This window comes from Vanessa tameamea, chromosome 11, assembly GCF_037043105.1.
Source record: "Vanessa tameamea isolate UH-Manoa-2023 chromosome 11, ilVanTame1 primary haplotype, whole genome shotgun sequence".
Lineage (NCBI taxonomy): Eukaryota > Metazoa > Arthropoda > Insecta > Lepidoptera > Nymphalidae > Vanessa > Vanessa tameamea.
Genome location: NC_087319.1, coordinates 1,651,373 through 1,676,651, shown reverse-complemented (window position 1 = coordinate 1,676,651; position 25,279 = coordinate 1,651,373). Strand labels below are relative to the sequence as shown.

General features: G+C 31.6%; 3 protein-coding genes across 4 annotated transcripts; 2 read left to right on the top strand and 1 right to left on the bottom strand.

The window, feature by feature from the left end:
• Nucleotides 1-224: 224 nt before the first annotated feature.
• On the top strand, nt 225-12,103 carry S6kii (Ribosomal protein S6 kinase II). Of its 2 annotated transcripts, none has more exons than XM_064216199.1 (15): nt 225-472; nt 875-1,159; nt 1,816-2,001; nt 2,120-2,401; nt 2,877-3,031; nt 3,104-3,191; nt 3,670-3,800; nt 4,463-4,615; nt 4,820-4,957; nt 5,354-5,560; nt 5,722-5,921; nt 6,002-6,099; nt 7,184-7,417; nt 7,850-7,979; nt 10,083-12,103. In XM_064216199.1, exons 1-14 carry the CDS (start codon nt 416-418, stop codon nt 7,958-7,960), a joined length of 2,325 nt encoding a protein of 774 aa, XP_064072269.1. In that variant the 5' UTR covers nt 225-415; the 3' UTR covers nt 7,961-7,979; nt 10,083-12,103. The 2 variants fall into 2 exon arrangements, with proteins under 2 accessions (XP_064072269.1, XP_064072270.1); XM_064216200.1 differs by having other exon boundaries at nt 7,850-7,983.
• A 2,070-nt stretch (nt 12,104-14,173) lies between these two features.
• Nucleotides 14,174-15,629, bottom strand: LOC113400870 (aminoacyl tRNA synthase complex-interacting multifunctional protein 1). Its single transcript, XM_026640544.2, has 3 exons — nt 15,418-15,629; nt 14,747-15,226; nt 14,174-14,515 (listed from the first exon to the last, which is right to left on the bottom strand). Exons 1-3 carry the CDS (start codon nt 15,520-15,522, stop codon nt 14,228-14,230), a joined length of 873 nt encoding a protein of 290 aa, XP_026496329.1. The 5' UTR covers nt 15,523-15,629; the 3' UTR covers nt 14,174-14,227.
• A 2,859-nt stretch (nt 15,630-18,488) lies between these two features.
• Nucleotides 18,489-24,562, top strand: LOC113400816 (polycomb protein Scm). Its single transcript, XM_026640488.2, has 5 exons — nt 18,489-19,777; nt 19,917-20,214; nt 20,846-21,064; nt 21,579-21,803; nt 22,766-24,562. The coding sequence occupies exons 1-5, from the start codon at nt 18,726-18,728 to the stop codon at nt 22,898-22,900; spliced, it is 1,929 nt and encodes a 642-aa protein (XP_026496273.2). The 5' UTR covers nt 18,489-18,725; the 3' UTR covers nt 22,901-24,562.
• The last annotated feature ends 717 nt before the right edge of the window (nt 24,563-25,279 follow it).

Here is a 25,279-nt window from a genome sequence, read left to right as displayed (position 1 = left end):
ATTTACTAGCTGGATAACTGTCATAAGACATCAGTCATCGTAACACTTAAATTCAAATTCATCAATATCAAAAGTATTATAAAAAAGCTTAAGGTATAATAACAATGACAATTTCTTAACAGGGAAGGATAAATTATAGTTTGGTAACAATCAATATTATCTTCAAGTCAGATACAAATTGAGTCGATACCTGGAATTGGAAAAAAATAACTAACGAATTATTTTGATTGTATAGTCTGTCTCTGATATCTATTTTATCATTTATTTTTCCGTCTATGACATGACAGTCTACCTCCCTTTTTGTTCTAAACACTTAAATGAATGAAAATCAAGTATTTTTCGTCAGTTTAAAGTAAATTTTTACAGAATTTGATTAGAATTCCCGCTGGATGTGCTTACCTGAAAGCTGAAAACGATGCCTTTGGCCAACGCCAGCGATCCATGGCGAATGCAAAGTGTTGGAGATGTCACGGTATGTTATGATTTGTAAAAATTGTTTGCATACTTTGTTAAATGGAATTTTCTCCTATAGTCTTACGAACTTCTTTCGTAATTTTAGGTAAACAATTGACGTTCTTTGGGATTGTCTTTAGGCAACGTAATACTATTTACCTGTTACTTCTACGCCCGTTTCTATGGCTGACTTTATAATATTTACATTTAAAAAAAATGACTCTTATCACTTATTGATTATTCATTATATCTACATACATTTTCAAATTCACCGTGATTTGTGATTCAAACAAATTAATAGTATAATAGGTGTTTACCTTAACAACTTATTTACCATATGGTTTTTTACTGGTATAATAATATGTTGGTGTCCATGTTAGTAATTATTTCACCACTAATAAGACTATCCTGAATATTTCAGCGTGGCATAACAGCACAGTCTGCAAATAGTCTTCCAATGGTTGTGGAAAATTTAGCAGAGTCTCGACAGACATCCACTACAGAGAGTCTTGAGTCAAGTGCATCAAATATTGATCAAAATTATGAAAGAGAAGTGGAACTTCAAGATGTAGTTAAAGAAGGCCATGAGAAGGCAGATCCTTCTCAATTTGAGCTACTGAAAGTTCTTGGTGAAGGTTCTTTTGGCAAAGTATTTCTAGCACGCAAGGTTACTGGTCCTGATACTGGTACTCTTTATGCAATGAAGGTATGTTATTATAAGGACAATATGCATGTTAGCTTAGCAATAATACTGTGATCTGATTTAAACAATTCTGCAATAATTAATAAAATATCTCTATAATGTTAATATAAGGTAAATTCAGGTTTTAGTGATAATATATGTTTACATATTTACATTATTGTAAATATCTATTAAAAAATAAGTTTGAAAATAAAATATGTGATTATATTATATGGAACTATGTAAAAGAATTTTAAAGTATTTTCGTAATTAAATATTATAGTAGTTCCAGCTAGTGTTTCTTGTAAAATAATTATATTGTCTCATGCCATTTCCAAATAAATGAGATATAAACATTCACTAACCAATCTATCAATCCATACAGTGCATGCTAAAACATTATCCATGCCTGGAGATTTTTTACATATTATTCCTCATAACATTTGTGAAACTAATGGTTCAATTTAATCAAATCTTTTTATAATGTTACGTAAACATAATCAAACCTTAAATGATATAAATATTTACAACTTAGATAATTAAAGTAAATTTTTAATTACCTATCAACAACATCTTAAAGGAAGGCTAAAATATTTACATTTATTTTTCCCCTTTCTGGTATTATTGTTATCCAAATTTAATACCTAGCTATAATCCATAATTTTCCCTATGTTATATAGGTACTGAAGAAGGCTACACTAAAAGTTAGAGACAGAGAACGCACAAAGATGGAAAGAAACATTTTAGTAGAAATGGGCCATCCGTTTATTGTTAAATTACACTATGCTTTTCAAACAGCAGGAAAACTGTATTTAATATTAGATTTCCTACGTGGTGGGGATCTGTTCTCCCGACTTAGTAAAGAGGTAACATATTTCATTATATAATCCAAAACAGTAGATAAAACTTTGGCAATTTAAATGATTTTTATTTAATTTGATTTATTTTTGTTGTAATCTATTTTTAATTATAATCTTTTTTCAGGTTATGTTTACAGAAGAAGATGTAAAGTTTTATTTAGCTGAATTAGCTTTAGCATTAGAACATGTGCATAAATTGGGAATTATATACAGGGATCTAAAGCCAGAAAATATTTTATTAGATGCAGATGGGCATATAGCTCTCACTGACTTTGGTCTATCAAAGCTACCTCCTAGTGATAAAACTTACAGTTTTTGTGGTACAGTTGAATACATGGCTCCCGAGGTTGTAAATAGGAAAGGGCACACAATGGCTGCTGACTGGTGGTCTTTTGGTGTTCTAATGGTAAATATTATTTTTAATATTTTTAGATCAAATCACTTGTAATAAATACTTCTTTTTAAGTGTAGATGCTAATAGATTATAAGACTGGAGACACTAAGGTCCTATCTGACTTTAATCCCGGTTTGGGCTAGTAAAAATGTTATTGGGTTTTTGTACACTGCTATGTCTCTGAAAGCGTTCGAAGTCGTTGGCCACGCTCATGAGCACTTACCGATTTTTTCGTGTTACGGAAGTAAGTCATTAGAGAATATGATTAAGATATTTGTTTTCCACACCTTTTAATTGTATTATGCGCTGAGCAGATGCTTTTTTATAGTTGTTGTGGTCGAAATCGGTCAGGAGGCGTAACTATCACTCAGATGCGACAAAAAGCTTCAACTCTATTGAATATGCAAATGGAGAACGAAAATATAATACTTCACTTGCTTTTGTCATTTTTATTGAACTATTGAATAAATAATTTAATATCTTGCAGTTTGAAATGTTGACGGGAAATCTACCATTCCATGGCTCCACCAGACATGAAACAATGACTCAAATCCTTAAAGCGAAATTAGGTATGCCTTCAAATTTGAGTGAGGAGGCACAATCTCTTTTACGTGCGCTGTTCAAGAGAAATCCACATAATAGGTAATAGGCTGAGCCACATTTAATTTTAAATCTTTTCACTCTATTCTCAAAGCACACAATGGCTTGTTACAGATTAGGAGCTGGTCCTAATGGTATTGAAGATATAAAGAGTCATGAGTTTTTTGCAAGCATAGAGTGGGATGCATTGTTAAGGAAAGAGGTAATTTCAAAATTTATTTATAGTCAGTGTTGAGATAATTACATAAGACCAATAATTTAATAATAATGAAGCATCTATCCTATTTTTTTATTAATCATTGAATGCATCAAGGAAATAGGACTTAGTAACGAGAGGGGTTCAAACAATTTACAAAAAAAATAAAAATTGAATATATATAAGCTGATCTTAATTCAATCTAGATTAAAAAATGGTCATTGAAACAATCTTATGTTGATTGGTTCGTAATTGTTAAGCCATGTAATTTGAAACAATAAAATACAGTTAGTCCAATTAGCTAGTTGTAAGAGTTGCGACTACGCCATTTTTTGTAAAAAAACTAGAATATCGGCACCTCAATAACCTTTGTGTCTTTGAGCTATCAATCTACCACCTAAAACATTTTCATTAAGGTTAGACTTGCAAAAAAAAAGGATAGGATAAGGGCGAATGATAGAATACACTAATTGAATAATCGCAGGTGGTGCCCCCGTTCCGGCCGGCGGTGTCTCGCGCCGACGACGCGTTCTACTTCGACTCCGAGTTCACGTGCCGCACGCCGCGCGACTCGCCCGGCGTGCCCGCCTCCGCCAACGCGCACGAGCTGTTCAGGTACTGGCATGGCTCTAAGGTTATAAAACATTAGAGGAGAAGCACTTGGTCAAAGGCTTTAGGCAAGCCCGCCTGGGTAGGTACCACTCATCAGATATTCTACCGCGAAGAGTACTCAGTATCGTTGTGTTCTAGTTTGAAGGGCGAGTGAGCAAGTGTAACTACTGCCACAATTCACATAATATCTTAGTACTCAAGGTTGTATATATCGTATGATGTCATTTTATGGGTGGTACTGACTATTCACCATTAGGTGTTCCATTTGCTAGTCTACAAATACATATATATGAAATATTAAATTTGTGACTTTGAAATATTAAATCATATTATAAATAAGTCATCTCATTATACATTTTGTTAACATTGTTTTTGCGAAACAATATCTATCGTGCGAAATTTCCATGTTATAACAAATTAAAATCCATTAAATTGATTCTGATTCTGTGTCAACATCAATAATTTGAGATGGACTAAATTTATAAACTAATAAGGCGATTATGTAGAAAAGTAAATTTAATTTGAAAAAGTAAATATTTTATTGATTATCATTATTTTTTGATCGCTCGTATAATTAAAATTATAATATATATATGTTGAATATATATATATGTTGAGTATATACATTTAGAAAGAATACTATAAAATATTAATTTAATTCACAGAGGTTTCAGTTTCGTGGCTCCGTGCTTACTGAATGATGAAGACAACAAAACTGTCACAAATCAAAATCAGAACCATATAGCACAAACCAAGACATCAACTGAAGAATTCTGGGCTGGTTTTGTTAACAAGAATAAATTCTTCGATGAGTATAGGTATATACGTTACAGGCGTTAATGATGTCATCTAAATGTACGAATTTACCTTGCATCTTACAGTACAAATGTTTTGTGTTATAACCTAAAATAATTTATTTAAAGTTGTTGACTGTACTGAAAATAGTACTTTCCGATATTTATAAAACTTTTGATTGACTTATGGTGAATCGCCCATATATAGCAATGTACTTAATGTTTCAGATTAATGGGTGAATTGGGCACTGGATCTTTTTCGGTAGTACGACTTTGTGAGCACAAAGCTTCTCGGACACAATATGCTGTCAAAATCATGGACAAACTACAATACGATCCCCGAGAAGAGATTGAGATTCTATTGAGGTATTTTTTCTTATTTGATATATTAATTGAATAAGGAAGAGATAAGCATTTGGCATATTAATAAACATTTGATTCTTCCTTTTTTTAAGAATTATTTAAAAAAAAAATAAAGTAAAAACTAATTTATCTTATTGTTTGGTCATATTTCTGCACACATACAAAGTGTGTTCAAAGCATTCCCTAAGTGTTAGAAATTAAATCCAATAAATAAAAAAAATATTCTTTACTCCAGTAGAAAAACATTTGAATCGACATTTTACAGTGTTGAATCAAATGTAAAGCTACCACATCATTATAGAAGAAGAAGAGTGCAAAGTCGGAAACTAGGTGGCACTCGTGGCGATACGACGAATTTCACCATTTCCTTCAAGAAGATCTACATAATTCCGTTCACAGATACAGCCAGCACCCGCACATCATCAGCCTGCGCGGCGTGTACGAGGAGGGCGGGCGGCTGCTGGCCGTGACGGAGCTGTGCCGCGGCGGCGAGCTGCTGGAGTACATCACGCAGCGCCGCCACCTGCCCGAGCGCGAGGCGGCGCGCGTGCTGCGCAACGTGCTGCACGCCGTGCACTACCTGCACCGCCACACCGTCGTGCACAGGTCGCTCACGAGCTCCGGCCTATACTTTTATTCATAGATACGGCTCTGTTGCTAATCAATTTAACTTTTTCTTGAAATAATACTTTTTGTATCAGATAATATCGAATACAATTTTTTTTTTTTAATTATTTAACAAACTATTATTTTATGTGATGTTTCAGAGATATCAAGCCTTCAAACATTCTGTTCGCAACTGCTGAGAGACGACCGGAGGACGTCCGCCTCGTCGATTTCGGACTAGCGAAGCAGTTGCGTGCAGAGAACGGGCTGCTCATGACCCCTTGTTACACCGCCAACTTTGTTGCGCCGGAAGTTCTCAAGCGCGCCGGTTATGACGCTGCTTGCGACATATGGAGCTTAGGTTAGTTATAGTTAATAAAAAATTGTGAAATTAATAATTCGTCGTTAACAAATAACATTAATACATTTATTTTTCTTTAGGAGTACTCGCATATATTATGTTCTCCGGTAGAACACCTTTCGCATCTACAGGAGACGACACACCCGAGGCAATTTTAGCCAGGATCGAATCTGGAAAGGTAAATTATTAAATAGTATTTAACTCATCAACTCAAAAAATATATTTCGGCAAAATAAACACGCTTTCTTGACATAAAATTAAATTAAATTTTAAACCTATTTTATTCCCGCAAAAACGTCATCAATCATTCATCAAACATTTTGATGACGTCAGATTGTTAAAAACAACAGTCGTGTATGTACGACCGGTACTCATTCAATGTTAACAGCTATAAATATTTGGTGTTTTTTAATGAAATAATGAATTAAAGTCGCTATCGCTGGAGTGAAATGTACAAATACTAACATTAAAACCCCAGAAAAGTTGTTTATCAAAGTGCCAGATGGTATTATCAATTTTTGCCTGTCTGACGCCAAACCATGGCGGCTCATGTTTTAGTTCATCTTATATACAGACTAAAAATGACGACTTTTAATATAATAAATTAATACATTAAAATGTTTAAGTATGTTTCTACATACATTTTAATTTTTATCAAATTTCATAATTTATTTTCCACTACCGAAAATACTCTATTGAATTTTCTCACACACAATACATTTTTGAAACTAATATAGTCCAATTAGAAATTATATATGAACACCCAGTGAAAGAACCAACATAAGGCTAACACGCTACTAAGAATTTAATGACAAAAACCTGCTGAAACCAGTAGAACTACATAATGTCATAAAACTGGTATGTTTTGGTTTCTGCCTCGTTGGTCTATTGGCTTTATATAAAGCCACAGATCTCGATGTCTTCGGTTCAAACCCCAGTCCGAGCTGATAATTTTTTTTTTTGTTTTTTTTTTGTAGAAAAATGATTAATTATCAAGCTGTTAACTTTGCCGATCTATAAATTCAAATCGTTTGCTAAAAAGACATTAATAAAGAAGTCATATTATTGAACACAAAATTATATAAAAGATAAAAAGGCATGGAGCTAATACTTGTTGACTTTCAGGCAGGATGATATTATATACAAATGTATTCGACTTTGTATTTCAAATGTTGGAATAGAGTAACCACTGAGTGTATTGCGGGTTGTTCGCGGTAGAATGTACATTCCGAAGCGGTTAAGTAGTATTTCGCGCGGGGCAGGTGGAGACGTCGAGCGGCGCGTGGCGGCACGTGTCGGCGGAGGCGCGCGCGTGCGTGCGGCGCATGCTGCAGCTGGAGCCCGCCCTGCGGCCGCGCGCGCACGAGCTGCTGCGCGAGGCGTGGCTGGCGCGCGACGAGCCCGAGCCGCCGCCGCCGCCGCGCGCCGCGCCGCCCTCGCACGACGACGCGCCCGCGCCGCAGGACCTGCGCCGCGCCGTCGACCTCACCTACCAGGTGCGCCTTACGCGACCACACCACCACGGCACCACGGCACCGCAACCGCTTTTTGATCGGTTCTTTTTTAACTAATTAAAAATTTAATGATTATTTGCTCGTTATAGGCTATCTATTTGTATTTTTTGAGCTGTCACTAAAAAGTAATAAGCATTTACATCTATATCTATAAAATCTGGTAAATGGATCTCATAATGCATACACAAGACACAAATAAAACCAGCAGCCAATAGCCATAGACAGTAGTTGATAGGCATCAAGGAGGGCGGCACGGAAAAGACAGCAACTGCGAACGGAAAGCTATTCTACGGCATATCATTCGTGTCGAGCAAGGCCATCACAGGTTCCTTCTTTAGGAGCTCGAATATCTTGATCAATAGCAATGATACAAATTCTAAGAATAAACTTTAATTTATAATATCTTTTTTTTAGGCTATGACTTCAGCTCCAATGACACCTCATATATTAGGTCCTGTAACTCAATCGACTCTGGCGCAGCGTCGAATTAAACCACAACGTCGGTTCCCGCCCACACAAGTTTAAAGTAACGAAAATGTTAAATGTAAGTAAGCGTCACCTTCAAATTTGTTTTTTTTTTTATATTTGAATGGAAGGCTACCATATGGTTAATGACCAACTCCGCCCATAGAACTTGGTTTTGTTGTAAATATTACTGATACTGTAAATATCAAATCAAATCAATTTTATTCAAGTAAACTTCACAACGAAGCATTTTTGAATCGTCGATATTAAAAAACTACCACCGTTTCGGAAAGCAGCCTCCAGCGAGAAGAAACGGCAAGAAACTCGCATAGTTGCTCTTTTCAAATAAACAGATTTACAATGCTATTTTTTTTACAAAAATATCCCTGTGATGGAACCCGAGCCTAAATCCAGGCGTTTTTTTCTAAAAAGTACTCATTTAATGAATAATAAGACTTATTTATTAATTTAGTCTTAATAAACTTTCTAAATTTCGTAAATGGTAAATTGGTTACATTTCCCGGTATCTTATTATATATGCGTATATCATTGCCCAAAAACGTTCTCTGTACCGTATGCAAACGGAAAGTAGGGGTTAGAAGTTTATTCTTATTTCTTGTATTAATAGTATGTATATCAGCTTTTATGGAATACTTTTGTATATTCTTCTGTATAAACATTATATTATCATAAATATATTGTGAAGCAGCCGTTAATACACCTATTTCTTTAAATTTTTGCGTAATGATGTCCTAGAGCTAATATTATTAATAGTTCGGATAGGTCTTTTCTGCAGAATAAATACTATTTCAATATCTGCTGCATTACCCCATAACAACATTCCATATGACATAAGACTGTGAAAATTACAAAAATAAACTAGTCTAGTAGTACTTATGCCCGTGAGTTTTCTTATTGTTTTTATTGCATAAATGGCACTACTTAGTTTCCCTGCTAGGGCATACAAATGCCCCACTGAAGTTTGGAGTCAAGGGTTATTCCTAGAAAGGCCGTCGACTCAACAAACTCAAGCCTTTCATTATTCAAAATGACGGCAGAAGAATTTTATTTGATATTTGGCAGAGAAAACAAAATACATTTAGTCTTTTTGGCATTTAGTACCAAATTGTTTATGTCAAACCAACCAAGAACCCGCGACAGAGCACGCTTACAACGTCATAGTTGTTTATTTTTCTGTCGAGTTTTAAAATAAGGGATGTATCATTTGCAAACAGTACAATGTCGCAAGTCTTATATACAAAATAAGGTAAATGGTTACATTTATATATATTAAGAACAGGAGAGGTCCTAAAATTGAACCCTGTGGTACACCCATTTGCGCCAGAGCGCCATTTGACTTTGCACCGTTAACAACAACCTTCAAAACTCTTTCATTAAGGTAGGAGGAAATTAATTTCAATGCAGGGCCCTTGATTCCATAATATTTAAGTTTTTCTAGAAGAATATCATGCCTAACGCAATCGAAAGCTTTTGATAAGTCACAAAAAACTCCAATAGCATTTTGTGACTTCTCCCGCGCATCATAAATGTGCTCAACAAATGCTATACCCGCATCAGTAGTCGAGCGACCTTTAGTAAAACCGAACTATTGAGAATGCAATAGTTTATTCGAGTTAAAGTATAACAACAATTGATTAAGCATGATTTTTTCAATAATTTTACTTAATACTGGCAAAATAGAGATTGGTCTATAATTGTTTGGGTCATTTTTATCACCGGACTTAAATAATGGGATTACGTTACTTAATTTTAATAGATCTGGAAAAATACCCGATTGTATACATTTATTAAAGATGATAGCTAAACAAGGAGCCAAGTCGACAATTACGTTGTTAAGAATTGTAACTGATAGATCACTGGTTTTTTCGAGATTTAATGTTTTAAATTTTTTTAATACATCGTACGGAGTTATACTCTCAAAAGAAAATTCTAACTCATTTTGGGGAACGTAACATTTAAGTAAGTCTAAGGCGTCATTGGGTGACGCATTAAGTTATTATGTTATGTTTTTCTTTAATTAAATTCTACCTTCAAATTGAAACCACATGGAATCACAGCAGCATAGGTCCCAGTCAGTCTTTCACAAAGTCTTACCCTGTGTTATATATTTCTTATATCTATACATTATACATACATATATAATAAGTTACTTTATTTCTAGATAATATTGAAGAGCAAATATTAATTTTCAAATGCGCCTACTGCTGGTCGAAGAAAAGAAAATCAAATGCATTGACCCAAAAGACAAGTAAAAACTTTCATAAATCCTTTATGTTGTAATACTATCTCTCCTAGTCAACTTAAAATTCAACAAACCAGGTTTTGGTACAATTTATAAAACGGTTTTTTTTTGTATGCAATCGGTACCTATTGAAAATTCAAGAATGCAAAATTTTTAGTTCATTTAAATAATTTTGAATAATTATTTAACTAACTATTATTAACTGTCCTTAAGCTAAGATAAATATGATCAATAGTATTAAAGTTCTAATGTTCAAATATTTTTTATCTTCACATAAATTTTTGATATTGAAAATGATTATTTTTTCCAATGAGATTGTATATTGTTAATTTAGTGATCTAGGTAAGATGATTGACTGCATACTTAAATGTTATGAATAGCCCCAATTTCAACTCTTTAAGTTCGAATGAATTCAAAGGCACATTCCAAATTCTAATATTAATTTAGTTAGTAATTTATAGGAAGATTAAAAAATATATAAAAATAATATAGGCCAAGTTGTCTTCCTAATTATATTTAAAATTAAGAGATAATTATATTATTTAAAACATTTGTTTGCTACCCACCTTTCTTTAGTCCTACAGTGCCATTAGAAAAAATCCCACTGAAAACTATTTTTTTTTACCTGTGCAATAAAAACTTAATTTCGCATGAGAGTAATCAAAATACTTATCTTTATTTTTATACAGTATTAATTTAGACTCGCATCGTAACTACTTCTTACATTCTATAACAAAATTTTATTTATATTTTTATAAGAGAAAAATATTATTCATTAGTTAAGATAGTCACGTAAGTTTTAAAATATTGATGAGAAATGTATATTTTTACCAATATTTATTTCTGCTATATGATATTTTTTAATAATATTTCTATGGCCTAATGCTATTTATGGAATTATTTTCATAATATCTTATTAAAAAATTAAAGAATCAAATGTCAGTGGTTATAAATGATCTTTTATCGTTTCCTAATTTATCGAATGACCAATAAAATAATAAATTCTACAATAACAGGTTATAATTACACGCTTAAGGCAAACATATACTATTTTTTCGTTGAAATATGTATTTTCTATCTTAGAATATAAGTAACTATGTCTATTTCGTTATATGCTTTAATTAGCGGTATATGCTACATAATTTCTGATGTATTTACAAAGTCGCAATCAATTCTACTATTTATATATTTTTATGTGTGACTGTTTAATTACTCTCTTAAAATTATGTAACTGCCAGCCTGAATTATTTAATATAATAAAAATTAATGCCTGGCGACATTTTTCACATATTTCACTGTATTATTAAAAATGTAATATTATGTATTATCATGATTCCTTAAAAAACAGTATTTTCATATTCATAAAAGAAAAAAATATGTATTTAGGTAGAAAATTTAGTATTTTAAATGTGGCGGTGGTGGTTTTAAAAATTCTATAACAATATTTAATGTATATTTTTGTATTTTATGATAATAATCGTTTTAATTTTTTTGTATTATTGTATTCCATATTCAATTATTATTGCTATGTTATATGTTATTCATAATAGATTTACTTAACCAAAGATTTTTATATATTATAGTGAGGATGTCACAATTTTATCTATGCCATAGTAGCGATATTGCTGGCAAGTTTGTAGTATTGTTGCTAAGGAAGTCGAAACGAAATGATAGTGAGTTGGCGATCGTACTTATACGACAATTATATACCAACCATTAATCAAGCGTTTTTAATATTACTTTCTTAAATTAAATTATCAAAAATTTATATGTATGATTATTTTTCTATAAAGCGATGCATAATATAAAGAATTGTTAATATATTTTCATAATAATGCATCACGAGAACAAAATGTACCATTAAATGCAATTTTTTTTGGGCAACTTGCAAACGGCATTTAGGAAAAATTATATTGGACGTGGATACTTAAAATGTCACAATCCCATTTAAAAATATATATATTCCGTATGATGTATTTACTACTATGAAATATGTTTTCCTTACAGTAATATGTTGCATTAAAAACTATGTTTATTTATATTTGATTCGTATAAGAAATAATATATGTATATAGACCGACTTTCCGTAATAAATCACGGAGTCCGCATCGTGTAACTTTGCCGCTCAGTAAGAAGGCAAGAGAAATCGCGCAGTTTTAGTATAAACAATTTATTCTATAAGTCTTACGATATTAAAAGAAAAATATAAATATATTTTTGATAACTAATTAAGTAAATGCCTGATGATAAAAATATTGGTCCGTTTCCGCGTATTTGTCAAAAACCAACCACTTTAAACTCAAAATAACAAAGCCAATTGTCGAACACCATATGTTCCTAACACTATGACAACAATAATAATACATATAAACAACAAGTAACACCGACTATCTGCTGTACTATATGCAACGAGGAGGCAAGGATGAGTCGTTTAGGTCGTAATATTGACTACTGCGCAATCAATTTCGGCCTACCTCAGAGCGGCAAAGTTAAATTAAACCCAACTGAAAATATCACATTTCTTTAGTTATACTATGCAATTTAACATTTATTGCTTCGTTTAAATTTCCAGTATATTTATATCGTGAATATTATTAATCGCGTACACGCACCAGTACCCAGATAATTCGGTACAAAAATATATTATATGTATATTAGATGGTATAACAATTACATGCAACTAATGGAATTGAATTAAAATTAAATGCTTTTCGAAATAGTCACAGTATTTGTACTAATAATAAAAATATTAACTATTTCTAGAAATAACTTTACTGGTACATATCTGATGTTAAGCATGTCATTATATTATCATATCATGATTATATTATTCAACATTTCAGAGAAGTTGGATTTAAAATTGGAAAATTTTATAATTACTTCATCATATAGAAGCATTTGAATGTTAATGGGTATTGGACTACAGATGATCTTTTAATTAAGAAAAATCAAAAATATTCATAATTATTTATCGTTACTATATTAAGTATATGAATACTTATTTACAATTATCGTTTGTATTATTTTTCTTACGAATTTTACATCATGAAGTCTAAATACCCTTTTAATTATTATATCATAATATGTTAGACATTTCACTATCCATTTGTAGTCTTAATATACATATGTATATAGTGCTCAAATAATAATAACATAAATTATAGCTCTTATCGATACAGACATGAAGATGGGAGTACATCAATTATATGTTACATATTACATCAAATAATTATATATTTTATAGAATATTGTGTGCTAATGTAGTCTTAGTTTCTGTCACATTATAATATATTAAGCAATTTAAACAAGATGTACTTTGTAGACAGTTTCATCATTGGATCGAATGCAAATGCACTATATATAAAACTAATGTTCAAATTTTCCACTATTATGATATCATAACTTAGATGTTGGTATACCATTGTGTAAATTATTATGGTGACACTTTGACAATGGAACCTTGTTGAATGAAGCTTGCCTGCACACTTGTTGAATACTTACATATAGACAAATATTTTCTTATTAGATGACCTACACTGTTGTAGTTTTTTCTATGACACTGTATAATCAATTGTTATTAACAAATGAAGATAATTTTTATACAAAAAGTTGCAACACAGGACCATAGAGTATGATAAATCATTAATGCTAAAATCTATGATCTTTGTGGTGTTAATGTTAAAGTTATTTTGTCACATCTATCTATTTTTCTATCTTTAAAATATAAATCAACTGAGTAACAGTAATTTGTTTGTTAATGTAGGCTCTCATATATGTATAATAATTACAAATGTAATATATTGTTGATATTGCTTACATTTCTGTTTTATTTCTAAAAAAACCACTTGTCCTAATTTAATTTTTTACCTATATATCTCTGATAAGACAATCTGTTATTTTCCTCTGTCTGCGTATTTATGAAGTGTAATGTATTATTTAGTGGTTTGTGTATAATTCAAAAAAATTGTTCCGAAATCTTAAATGCACATACCTTGCAAAATTGAAACAAGTTTCACCCTCAAAATATCATTTATTGTAGAGGATGATAATAAATAAAAAAACAATTACTTAACATGTACACCCTTTAGAGTAGGTGCTGTAATAGAACCCTTTCCTGGAACAATTAAAGGACTTCCCTTATAACAAGCAACACCTTCATCATTTGTTTTGAGATCAGGGGCACATGTTTCAAATATTTTTTTCTTAGGGTTTAGTTGTGCTTCTGGTTCCCGAGGATAGCCTTCACATGAAACAAGATCACCAGGAGTAGCTCCATTGGGTGGGATAAGTACTTCAACTTTTTCAGGAGATGAAGCACACATAACCATTGCTTCTGAGGTAACTCCACGCATCTACAAAAATAAATATAAATTGTGTAAATCTTAAGTTATATTATAAATGTGAAAGTGAGTTTATTACAATTTTACATCTTAACTGATCAGCTAAAAATCATGAAGTTTTGCATACAGATGTCATGTGTAAATAAAATATACCAAAATAAGTAATGACCAAGGATTATGTCAAAAAATATTTGCAATGATTGTCATTGATAAAATAGTTAAATTTAATTTTTACTCTATTACCTTGACAGGTTTCAAGTTGCAAAGGACCATAACAATCCTCTCTTTCATTTCTTCAATCGGAACATGATTGACAAGACCTGAAACAACTGTCCGTGGGTTGTCTTCACCACAGTCAATCTTTTCTACATATAATGAGTCTGCATCCGGATGTTTATTTATGTCAACAATCTTGCCAATTCTAAGGTCCAACTTTCTAACATCAACAATCGGTTCGATGATTGTAACTTTTTGCAGTGGCTTATCTTTACTCTTCTTAACATCTTTTTCTTTTTTCTCTTTTTTAGGAACAGGTTCCGCATCATCTATAGGTTTTGAATCTGCGATTGTTTTACCAGGTAACGGATATTGCTTTTTACCATTTTGTATTTCAAGTCTTATTAACTCAGCTTTTGCTTTTTCAACTTGACTCAACAAAGATTCATTCTCTTGTGTCAGCTGTCTAATTTTTTCTTCGACTTTAATTTTTTTAACTTCATCTAGCTAGAATAATTCATACATTATGATTAACTTATGCTCATCAAATTGGCTACAAAACTCAAGGTAACGAATATATATATATATATTATACTTCTAAAAAATTTAGATTTACGGAAGTAAATATAAATTGATAAACTGTAAATTAAGAATAACAATCAGTAGTTTTATTTTCCACTGAAGCAAATTCTTCTAACCTTATTTTTTAATTCAGCTAGTCGTTTCTCAGCCTTTTCGGCATTATTAATTAATTTAACTGTTGCATTATTAGACATTTTTCTTATAATAATTCGGAAATTCATACACGACTTTTCAAATTAAAATGTTTCAAAAAGTATCAACCACTACGTTTAGCCGATACCTGAAAATTATAACCTACAAACTTCTTAGTAGTTACAACCTCAGAACTTATTTTAACTTTTTACATTTGACAGTTGACACATCATAATCCTTGTTTTGATACGGGTTTGGATATATTTTTGCGCTATGGACCTCACAGATTATTTTCAAAAGATGATAGACATAAATATAATACTCTATGCTATAAGAAGAACATTATCTCCAGTCTATTTAATATATAATAATACTAGTGACCCACCCCGGCTTCGGACGGGTGCAATGCTGATACTAAATTTACTACAGAATGTTTTACAACGTTTACAGTTTTTCAGGCATTAGACAATGCAAACCGCTGTCCCTGCGTTTTAAATCTGTAATAACTTCGAAATTATTCATTTAAATTACTTGCTGAAAAGGGCCATATTGATCTTTATTAAATGCACAATGTATTTAAGGTACTTAATTGGATAAGGATTAAGACTTTAGTGCTTAAAATCGCATCGAAAATAAGCCATTATATCTCGTAAAAAGTAAAGGATAAAAATGCTTATTGTGGGTTATCCCTAAGAAATAGACATATACCAACGCGGATTTTTTTGAAGATCTTTTTAAGGTGTACAATATTGTAGTACATTATTTTTATCTATCTCGTAGGGTTCAGCGTTTGCAATGTAAGTGCAAAAGAAGTGTTTATTTACGACATCACTTTAGAAATCTATTAAATGATCGGTGTTTCTCTATTATATTGTGCATGTATACCATGCATATAAATCTTCCTCTTGAATCAGTATCTATTAAAAAATACCGCATCAAAATCGGTTTTGTAATTTTAAAGATCAAAGCATACACATTGACAGACAGCGGTAAGCGACTTTGTTTTATACTATGTAATGATAATAGTTTTATTCTAGAACATAATATGTACATAAAATTATAATAACATTTTATTTATACAATTAGGTTGACTACTCTTATATGAGCAAGCGGAACATAAAAATGGATTTGAATGATTGTTATTAATAACTAATTTAAAACATTTGTATATGTTTATGAAAAAAACATATTTACGACGTATAAGTTGATTTTGAGAATTATTTTTTATTGATGTTACACATCAAGGCTGCTACCTGAGAAAAACTAAACTGAGTCCCTAAACTAAGTCTGACTGATCATTCCCTCCATAATGGTAGACAATCACTAGATCGCTGACCCCTTGATGGCTCAGCTGAGAAGAGTCGCTTCATAATATGAGCTGCTTCTCATATTAAGGAGCGAATTTTGCAGGCGCCGGCTTTTTGATTTTACAAAGGTTTTATAGGACAGATCTCAAAAGAGTTCTCGCATTTAACGAGAACCGAGATGGCCCAGTGGTTAGAAAGCGTGTGTTCTGCCACATGTGGTTTCCACCAACCCGCATTGGAGCAGCGTTGTGGAATATGCTCCAAACCTTCTCCTCAAAGGGAGAAGAGGCCTCTAGCCCAGCAGTGGGAAATTTACAGGCTGCTAATGCTAAAATTTAAAGAGTTACCGGAATATTGACCGGTTAGTAGACTCTACGTCTTCGAGGTGCCGTATAAGAAAGGCAATCAGAATTTTCTCGCTTTCTATTCTCGTTCAGCAGTACTAATTACTATCGTGCTATATCTATATCTATATATCTAGATGTTGTTATTTATTTATAAATGTGCTTTGTTATTGTTGTTTTTTAGGTTTATGTTTAATTTATGGTTGTGCGATTATTCTAATATGTACATATAATAATAAAATACACATATAATGCACATATAATAAAATAATCGTATAACATATTTTTTCGTAGAAGTTTTTATTTTATTTAATCCTTTGAAATAGTTCCTGCCGCTGAACATCCGTACTTTTATAAACGTCATTTGCTAGAATGATATTTTTTTTTTACCTTTGCCGTAGTCGGAAAATATTGTCCAAAACATTTTTGCTAACGCTTCTTCGCTCAAGAACTGTCATTGTCGATTTATTTTAAAAAAGGTCTGCCGTGCTATTAGTATGGGATTCTAATTTCTATATATTCCATTCTATATATTATATTCCATTATAAATTAACATTTGGCACTCATAAACAGTAAGTAGTAAATAGCAAGTTATTAGGAAAGAACCAGAGCAAATGATTCAATGTTTCGAAATCGTACATATATTTCTTTTTGTAAGTTTTTATTTAGTGAATTTGATAATGTGGTACCCACGGCAGCGCTTGTTTTATTGTACTCTAACAAAATATACCGTTACAAATGATTTTCTAATTCTAAGTATATAACATTGTTGTACAAAATTCAATATTACAAAATAAAAATAAACGCTTTTTAGTAAAATAAAATTACCAAAAAATTAAAAAAAGGTAATTCATGAATAGCTGTCATGCCACTGTAAAGGCAAATACAGATTTCCAAAAAAAAAGATAATTTTATGCTTATAATAAAAAATAAAAAGTACGAGTACATTGTTCAAACAATTGGTTACTATTATTACTATATTTAAAACCATTAGGAATATAATATCAGTATAAGCAGATTGATATAAAACTATTAAAAATACATAATTAACATTAAATTGATTTTAAGAAAATGGCGGGTTTGAGAGGAGTCATAGAACCCTCTAATATATTATATAATTTTACCTTTTCCACTTCCCAGTCTGCCTAATTTTTCGTCTATTAAACACTGTATATATATTTTTTGTTGATATGTAAATAATTGGGTAGGTGCCAACAATTAGAATTGCTGAAGATTAATATCAATTTACAATTTCATAATTTGTGAATAATATAAATATTTCCTACTTTTCCCTGATATTAATTACTCTTTTAATTTTGACTATAATTTGTTATATTATCAAATACAGATATTATTTAATTTGTTTTCAATAGTAATTGAAATATATAAAAATTACGTGGCTGAAGAAATGGCAGCACTATGCAACTACATCACTTTAAAAAAAAAAATTAACCAACATGGCTGTTGGAATGGCGTCATAAATAGTTACTGACGTTGTTTATATTTGTGCAAAAATAATTTGTCGTTGTGATACATTATTTACTGTCTCTTTTGCAGTGTGTCAAATACGATGTAACAATTGTATTGATCGTGTAAATGGACGATATACGATAATGTGTTAAGAACCTTGCTGTGAAACAATGTCAAACAATACTGTCGGCTCGTCGGGGCATGCTCCCGGCAAAATACGTGGACCTGGAAGACCGCCTAAACGTACATGTACTTGGTGTGCTGAGAGCAAAACTCCTTTAAAGTATGTTTTACCAACCGAAAATGGGAAAAAAGAATTCTGTTCCGAAACGTGTTTGTCAGAATTCAGACAGGCATATAGCAAAGGCGCTTGTCTTAATTGCGACAATGTTATTCGCGGTAATGCTCCTTCCAGTAGCAAAAACTTCTGCTCAACGTATTGTTTAAATAAATACCAAAAGAAGAACGAAAAACGAACAACTTCTCCACAGTCTGGCAATGGAGCAAATGGTACTGAAAATCATCCCAATAATAATTCTGCCGGATCATTTTATGATATTTATCAGTTGTTTGATTGGAATGAGTATATGAAAGAAACAAACAGCGCTGCAGCACCACAAGATTGCTTTAAGCAAGCTCCAACACCACCAGTGAATGATTTCAAAGTAAACATGAAACTGGAGGCCTTAGATCCTCGAAACTTAACTTCCACTTGCATAGCTACAGTTGTAGGTGTTTTAGGGCCGCGGTTGAGGTTAAGACTTGATGGAAGTGACAACAAAAATGATTTCTGGAGGCTGGTTGATGCTGGGGATATACATCCTATTGGTTACTGTGAAAAGAATGACGGTATGTTGCAGCCACCGCTTGGTTTTCGTATGAATGCTAGTAGCTGGCCAATGTTCTTGCTTAAGACATTAAATGGAGCAGAAATGGCTCCAGCTAAAGTATTTCAAGAAGAACCACTCACACCTAAATCAAATGTATTTGTTGTTGGTCAAAAATTAGAGGCTGTTGATAAAAAAAATCCCCAGCTTATTTGCTGTGCAACTGTTGGGGCGGTTAAAAATGACCAGATACATGTTACTTTTGATGGTTGGAGAGGTGCTTTTGATTACTGGTGTAGATATGATTCAAGAGATATTTTTCCTGTTGGATGGTGTGCAAGGGCAGGTCACCCCTTGCAACCACCAGGACAAAAAAGTGCTAGTGCACCATCTAGGTAAGACATCTAATATATCATTTCTATGAGAATTATCAAGTAGTATATGGAATGTATTAAAAACAATAAAAAACTATATTTTGAAAAGATAAAAAATGATTTCTGAAAAAACTTAATATATAAATATCTCTAATTTCAGATTTAAGTTCCGAACAAGTGGTATCCCTAATCCTGCCTTACCGGAAGGTGGATCGACAGGTACGGGAAACACTAATGGAACAAATACAGTGACTCCTATTGCAAATGTGGTGTTGCGTCTTCGGAGTAGCTGTTCTGGTGGTAGTTCTGCATTACCAACTTCTGTGACAGGAGTGGGTGCTTCTGGTGCTGCTGAAAATCTTGTTAAGGAATTGCTCAATTCTCACTCAGACCCACAGAAATTGACTCGGGCAATACTCACTGCTTCAAGTAGTTATTCAAATATAACAAACGTACAGGTGAGGCGAGGTTATTGATAATTATGAACTTTAAATCAAAATCGAACTATATTTTATTTAAGCATGATTTTTGAGGCACATTTGAATTGTTAGTGTATAAGGATAATTTTTAGAATCAGCAAGATCCAACGACAATAGTTACATTTTTTCATTTATCAAAAATTTATGTAAATTATGGGTATCTGTAACTTATTTAGATACCCACTAAAATATAGTACATGTATATTTACTTTAAGTCCCTGATATAATATCTGAGTAATAAATATGATATATAAATATATATAATTTTACTATGTGGTGCAGAAATGTTTAACACAAGGGCCAAATAAAAGACTTAATAGCTTATTATTAAGATTGAATTGCATATTATTTTACAGCCATTTTGTAATATTATATAAGAGGAATACTGTAATTGTATTTTTATATTTTTTTTGTATCTCTTTTAAATCTTAATGAATTAATGCAAAAATCTGAGATAGAATATGTCTCCACAAGACTTTCGCAAGTAGGATACTGTTTGGCAAAATGGTTTAAACTAATAAAATTATAAAGAATATTATTATTATCTAAACTGTATAAATATTAAATCTAATGTTATATAAAATATTTAAGTTTTCATAATTTCTTACAGGTTTCTTCAGGAAGTAAGAGTTACTCAGTAAAAGTACCATTGGAGTTGACAACAGATGAATTAAAAAATTGGTTGAAGTTAGTTTGTGCTGGTGTTGGATGCTGTGTTGGAATGATAGAGATAGATACAGGAGAGGCTGCTGGCCGGCCCTGCACACTGTGTGGTGAATCTACATCTAACACTGTTACATCGGCTGCTCCTGTAAAAAGGGCAAAAAGTGTAAGATAATTATTCATATACTATATTGCAATTAAGTATAAAAAAAATGGGGTTATGTAGCTTGCTAGATTTCACCAATGGTTTTGTTACAATATTTAAAAATAAAATACATAAAAAATATTATATAATATAAATCAATAAAATTGTTATTTGAATAGTGAGCAAGTTAGTAGAAACAATTATTTTGGTAAAGAAATATTTAATATTATACTACTTGTAATATATGTAGTACATTATCTACTTGCCCATAATATCCCACTTATTTTTGGGTATAGAGTTTAAACTCACAGCTTTCCTAATTTTAGCTCTTATATTGCTTTGAATATTGCTGGTGCCTTAGGTGCCTCTGCCACTATATGGATGATTTAAGCATCCTCATCTTCCACATATGGATCAAATGTAAAAAAAATCATGATCAGCACATATGACACCAAGGGATAGAATTCAAGGCTTCCAATAATGTCCCACAGATAAGTTTTAGTAGCATTTCATTATTGTTAATATAATATTACAGGAGTCACCTACTGGTAGCCCAGTGAATGGATCTGGGGAGACATCAGGCGGAAAGATGGCGCGGGTTTCGCCCGAGAGGCCGGAGCCCGCGTCGTCCACGACGGGCGCGCCGCCGCCGCCCTCGCCCACCACGGCGCCCGCCGACTGGTCCGTGGAAGATGTGATAGGCTTTATAGCCGCAGCTGATCAAGCTCTAGCGGCACATGCTGATCTCTTCAGAAAACATGTAAGTTGTTATAATATTTTACAATATAGCTATATATAATGTCGATAAATAAGCGGTAACATTCTTCAGATAGACAATATTTGTACATTAAAAAGGGACTGAGAATCGCTTACAAGATTGCGACAATCATCCAAGATATCTAAGAATGCAGATGTATCAAAAGTCAAGGTTTGGAATGCTAGCAATAGTTGCTTACTATAGTAGTACTAAAGACAAGAGTTGTTAAAAAAAATTACAATGACAACAAATGCACTTGTATAATATTTAAATAAAAATCAAAGATCATTTAAAAAGAAAACGATAAAAAATCCTTTTTTGTTAGAGTAAAAGAAATTAAGTTTTCGTTTTACATAGCTCATATAAAATGAAAAACAATAGTTTTACAATATACTAGAGGGAAATAGTAGTAATTCTATGATAACATGCATTGCTAATATAATATTTATTAACGTATGTTTATATGATATGCAGTGTATTATGAAACATTAATGCACTAATAGAATGATATCAAAGAGCCGAATTTTTACTAATGGTGGAAATATCCGCGAATCCGACTCGAAGGACCAATAAATGTAACGTTAAAGATAACGCGATTGTAAACCACTATCTATCTGACCTGACTACATTGTTTCGATTTTTGTTTCACAAATGATCAAGATATGGTATCTGATCAGTTCTCGGACTTTGTTGCAAGACTATGATGGTCGAAAATTTAATACTTCTGAATAATAGTGACATCTATTTTAAAGTTTGTATGATCCAGCTATAAAGACAAAGGAGCAGTAAGGCTTAATAATAGCAATAAAAATTACCAAATAATTTCAATTATAAATATTAAAAATTTAAAGTATGTACAATTAATATAATTACGATTAGGAATATTATGAAAGTATTCATTTTTTGAAATTTTACACATAAAACAGTAAATAGTAATTGATATAAAACACTTTTATTGTTTACAGGAAATAGATGGAAAAGCCCTGCTATTACTGAATTCAGATATGATGATGAAATACATGGGACTAAAGCTTGGTCCTGCATTGAAAATATGTAATTTAGTTTCGAAAATTAAAAATCGTCGACACTATAGCACTTAGTTATAAAACACTAGTAAGTTTTGAAACTATGAGTTTCTGTTTTAATAGTGTAAAATATAGCATTTGCTTAAAGTATTTTTGCAAGCATTTCATACAAATAACTATTTCTCTTGCTATGTATAACTTCACGTTGAATCTCTGCATCAAATTGTTTATAAAAATAATCACATTAAAAGGAACAGTACAAAATTTAAGGACTATTCTATTTGAAGGTTATTTATGACTATTTAAATTTATTGATTTTATAAAACCAAACGAACTTTGTTCAGAGTTTTAAAGTGTACAATTTTACTATTTCTTGTAAGATAAAATAATAGTATAGTCATGTAAATAAAGTATTTTCATTGAGTGAACATGCATTTAATGTAGTTTGTACTCATTTAGCAGCATGAAATTGTATTATCGTAAGACTTGAGAGTTTGTTATACATTTTGCTTTATTATTTGTTATTTCTCTTGTATATACTTTAAAAGAATTGGCTAGTCGTATGCAGTACTGTGCATAATCAAATAACGCCTAACGGTTATTGTAGCCCATGCAATTTGGTTGACTAAAACTTTTGGATCAGTATCGTAAATATTATTCATTCGAACACCGGTACAATATCCTTATATAAATATTAACACGATATTGAATCCAGTTAAATTATAAATGTCATTTGTAATAACGAAAGATTAAATTCTATACAATGTACAGAAATTTTATTGTAGATTAGGGTCTTAGTGCCTTTCAATAATTAGGTGTACTTAAAATGCCTGTCCCTCTAGGAGCAAGTGCTCCGACCTCATTGAAATGATAACTCCAATAATAATAAATATTATATTTAGGAAATATTGTCGACATAATTTATTTAAAAAAAAATAATATTTACAATGTCATTAGAATCTGTGTTTGTTATAGATATTGATATGACCCTGTCTATTTTAACTAGTGATGTTCCTCGTTTGTCATTTTGATGTTTTTTTTTTTTATTTGACAAGCAATTATTTCATGTATATCTTTATATGTTTCATAATAATAATAATAAATATAATTTGCCATTTGAAGGGTTATTATAATGTGATATTTCACTGTTATCTGTTATAGTGATAAATAATTAAAATATAATAAAATTATGTTGCATTATAAATTAAGTGATATTCTAAGTTTATACATGACATAACTACTAAGGTGTAGAACATTATATCATTGGCGCGTTGCCCATATTGTTGCTGTAAATATTTTTAATATGTATTTCGAATGTATTTTTTTTTAATTTAATTCAAGTTCCATTAATTAGCTTTTACATAGAACATAATGATTGCATTTTTTCATAAAAATAATTATTTGCGATTTCAGTCTGGTGTTGTGACTTTGATTAATTTAGTATTTGTTTTTTTTTTTCTTGTTTAAATAATTATTATTTATGAGTCAATATTTTAAAAGATATCATAAAATGTAGCAATAAATAATGTGTTATCTAATATATGTATTCACTGTTTCAGAGTACACGCGATTATAATGTATGGGTCTGTAAATAGTACATAGGTACAATAGGGGGAATGTGAAAGTATTTTCACATTACAAAGCTATTATTTTATTACGGTAGAATTTTTAATAATTTTATGTAAATAGCTGAATAATGAAACAGATGTGTATAAATAAAATAAAGTTCGAATATAATTGATGCGTTTTTATTTTTTTACGTCTGGTAACATTCTACGAATAACATACGGATGCGTTCTATTTAAAAAACGATGATTAATATAAGGCTCCACAGTTAATAAAAACACAACTCGAGTTAAAATTAATTGTGCTTAATTAGTTTGTTCCCGTCTACACGCACATTTTTAAATTTAAATGAATAAAACGTATCCGGTATGAAGTTATTTGTCAGAGAAATAAGGTTAACGACACGACATAGTCACATATGCCGCAGAATGGGTAACCGTTGGAGCAGACTGAGTGGAGACAGTTTGTCGGCGTATCTATAGGTACATCTATATGGATATTTGTAAGGCAAGCAGGCAGGGATTGGAGGAGAGCTGTTGATCGATAACAGTGGCGTGCCATGGCTTGGCATAGTGCCAGCTGACTGACTTTGGCTGTTGATGACTATGATGATGAAAGTCTATTGAATTTAAATATTTATTTCAGTGCTTTTCAAATTTCTTAGTAAGAAGATAAATTACAAAGGACGTCCACCATCGTTAGAGGTAATTGTCGATAATTTCTTAAATTACCTCATCAAAATAGACTTTTAAGTTATATCGACGCAGTTTGGATGTACGATTATCTCAAATCAGGTCTGACTTGGCCCGTGCTCTCCTTGTACATGATATCGGTAAAACTCTCCTTGCAAAGTTAGATGCAAATGTCATAAATACAAGTCACGGTTTG

Coding starts and splice junctions, on each gene's coding strand:
- S6kii (XM_064216199.1), top strand. CDS start 416: ATGCCTTTGGCCAACGCCAGCGATCCATGGCGAATGCAAAGTGTTGGA. Junction 3,032..3,103: donor AAGAGAAATCCACATAATAG/GTAATAGGCTGA, acceptor GGCTTGTTACAG/ATTAGGAGCTGGTCCTAATG. Junction 5,922..6,001: donor TTGCGACATATGGAGCTTAG/GTTAGTTATAGT, acceptor ATTTTTCTTTAG/GAGTACTCGCATATATTATG.
- LOC113400870 (XM_026640544.2), bottom strand. CDS start 15,522: ATGAATTTCCGAATTATTATAAGAAAAATGTCTAATAATGCAACAGTT. Junction 15,227..15,417: donor TAGCTGAATTAAAAAATAAG/GTTAGAAGAATT, acceptor GAATTATTCTAG/CTAGATGAAGTTAAAAAAAT. Junction 14,516..14,746: donor GCAACTTGAAACCTGTCAAG/GTAATAGAGTAA, acceptor TTATTTTTGTAG/ATGCGTGGAGTTACCTCAGA.
- LOC113400816 (XM_026640488.2), top strand. CDS start 18,726: ATGTCAAACAATACTGTCGGCTCGTCGGGGCATGCTCCCGGCAAAATA. Junction 20,215..20,845: donor CAAATATAACAAACGTACAG/GTGAGGCGAGGT, acceptor AATTTCTTACAG/GTTTCTTCAGGAAGTAAGAG. Junction 21,065..21,578: donor CTGTAAAAAGGGCAAAAAGT/GTAAGATAATTA, acceptor ATAATATTACAG/GAGTCACCTACTGGTAGCCC.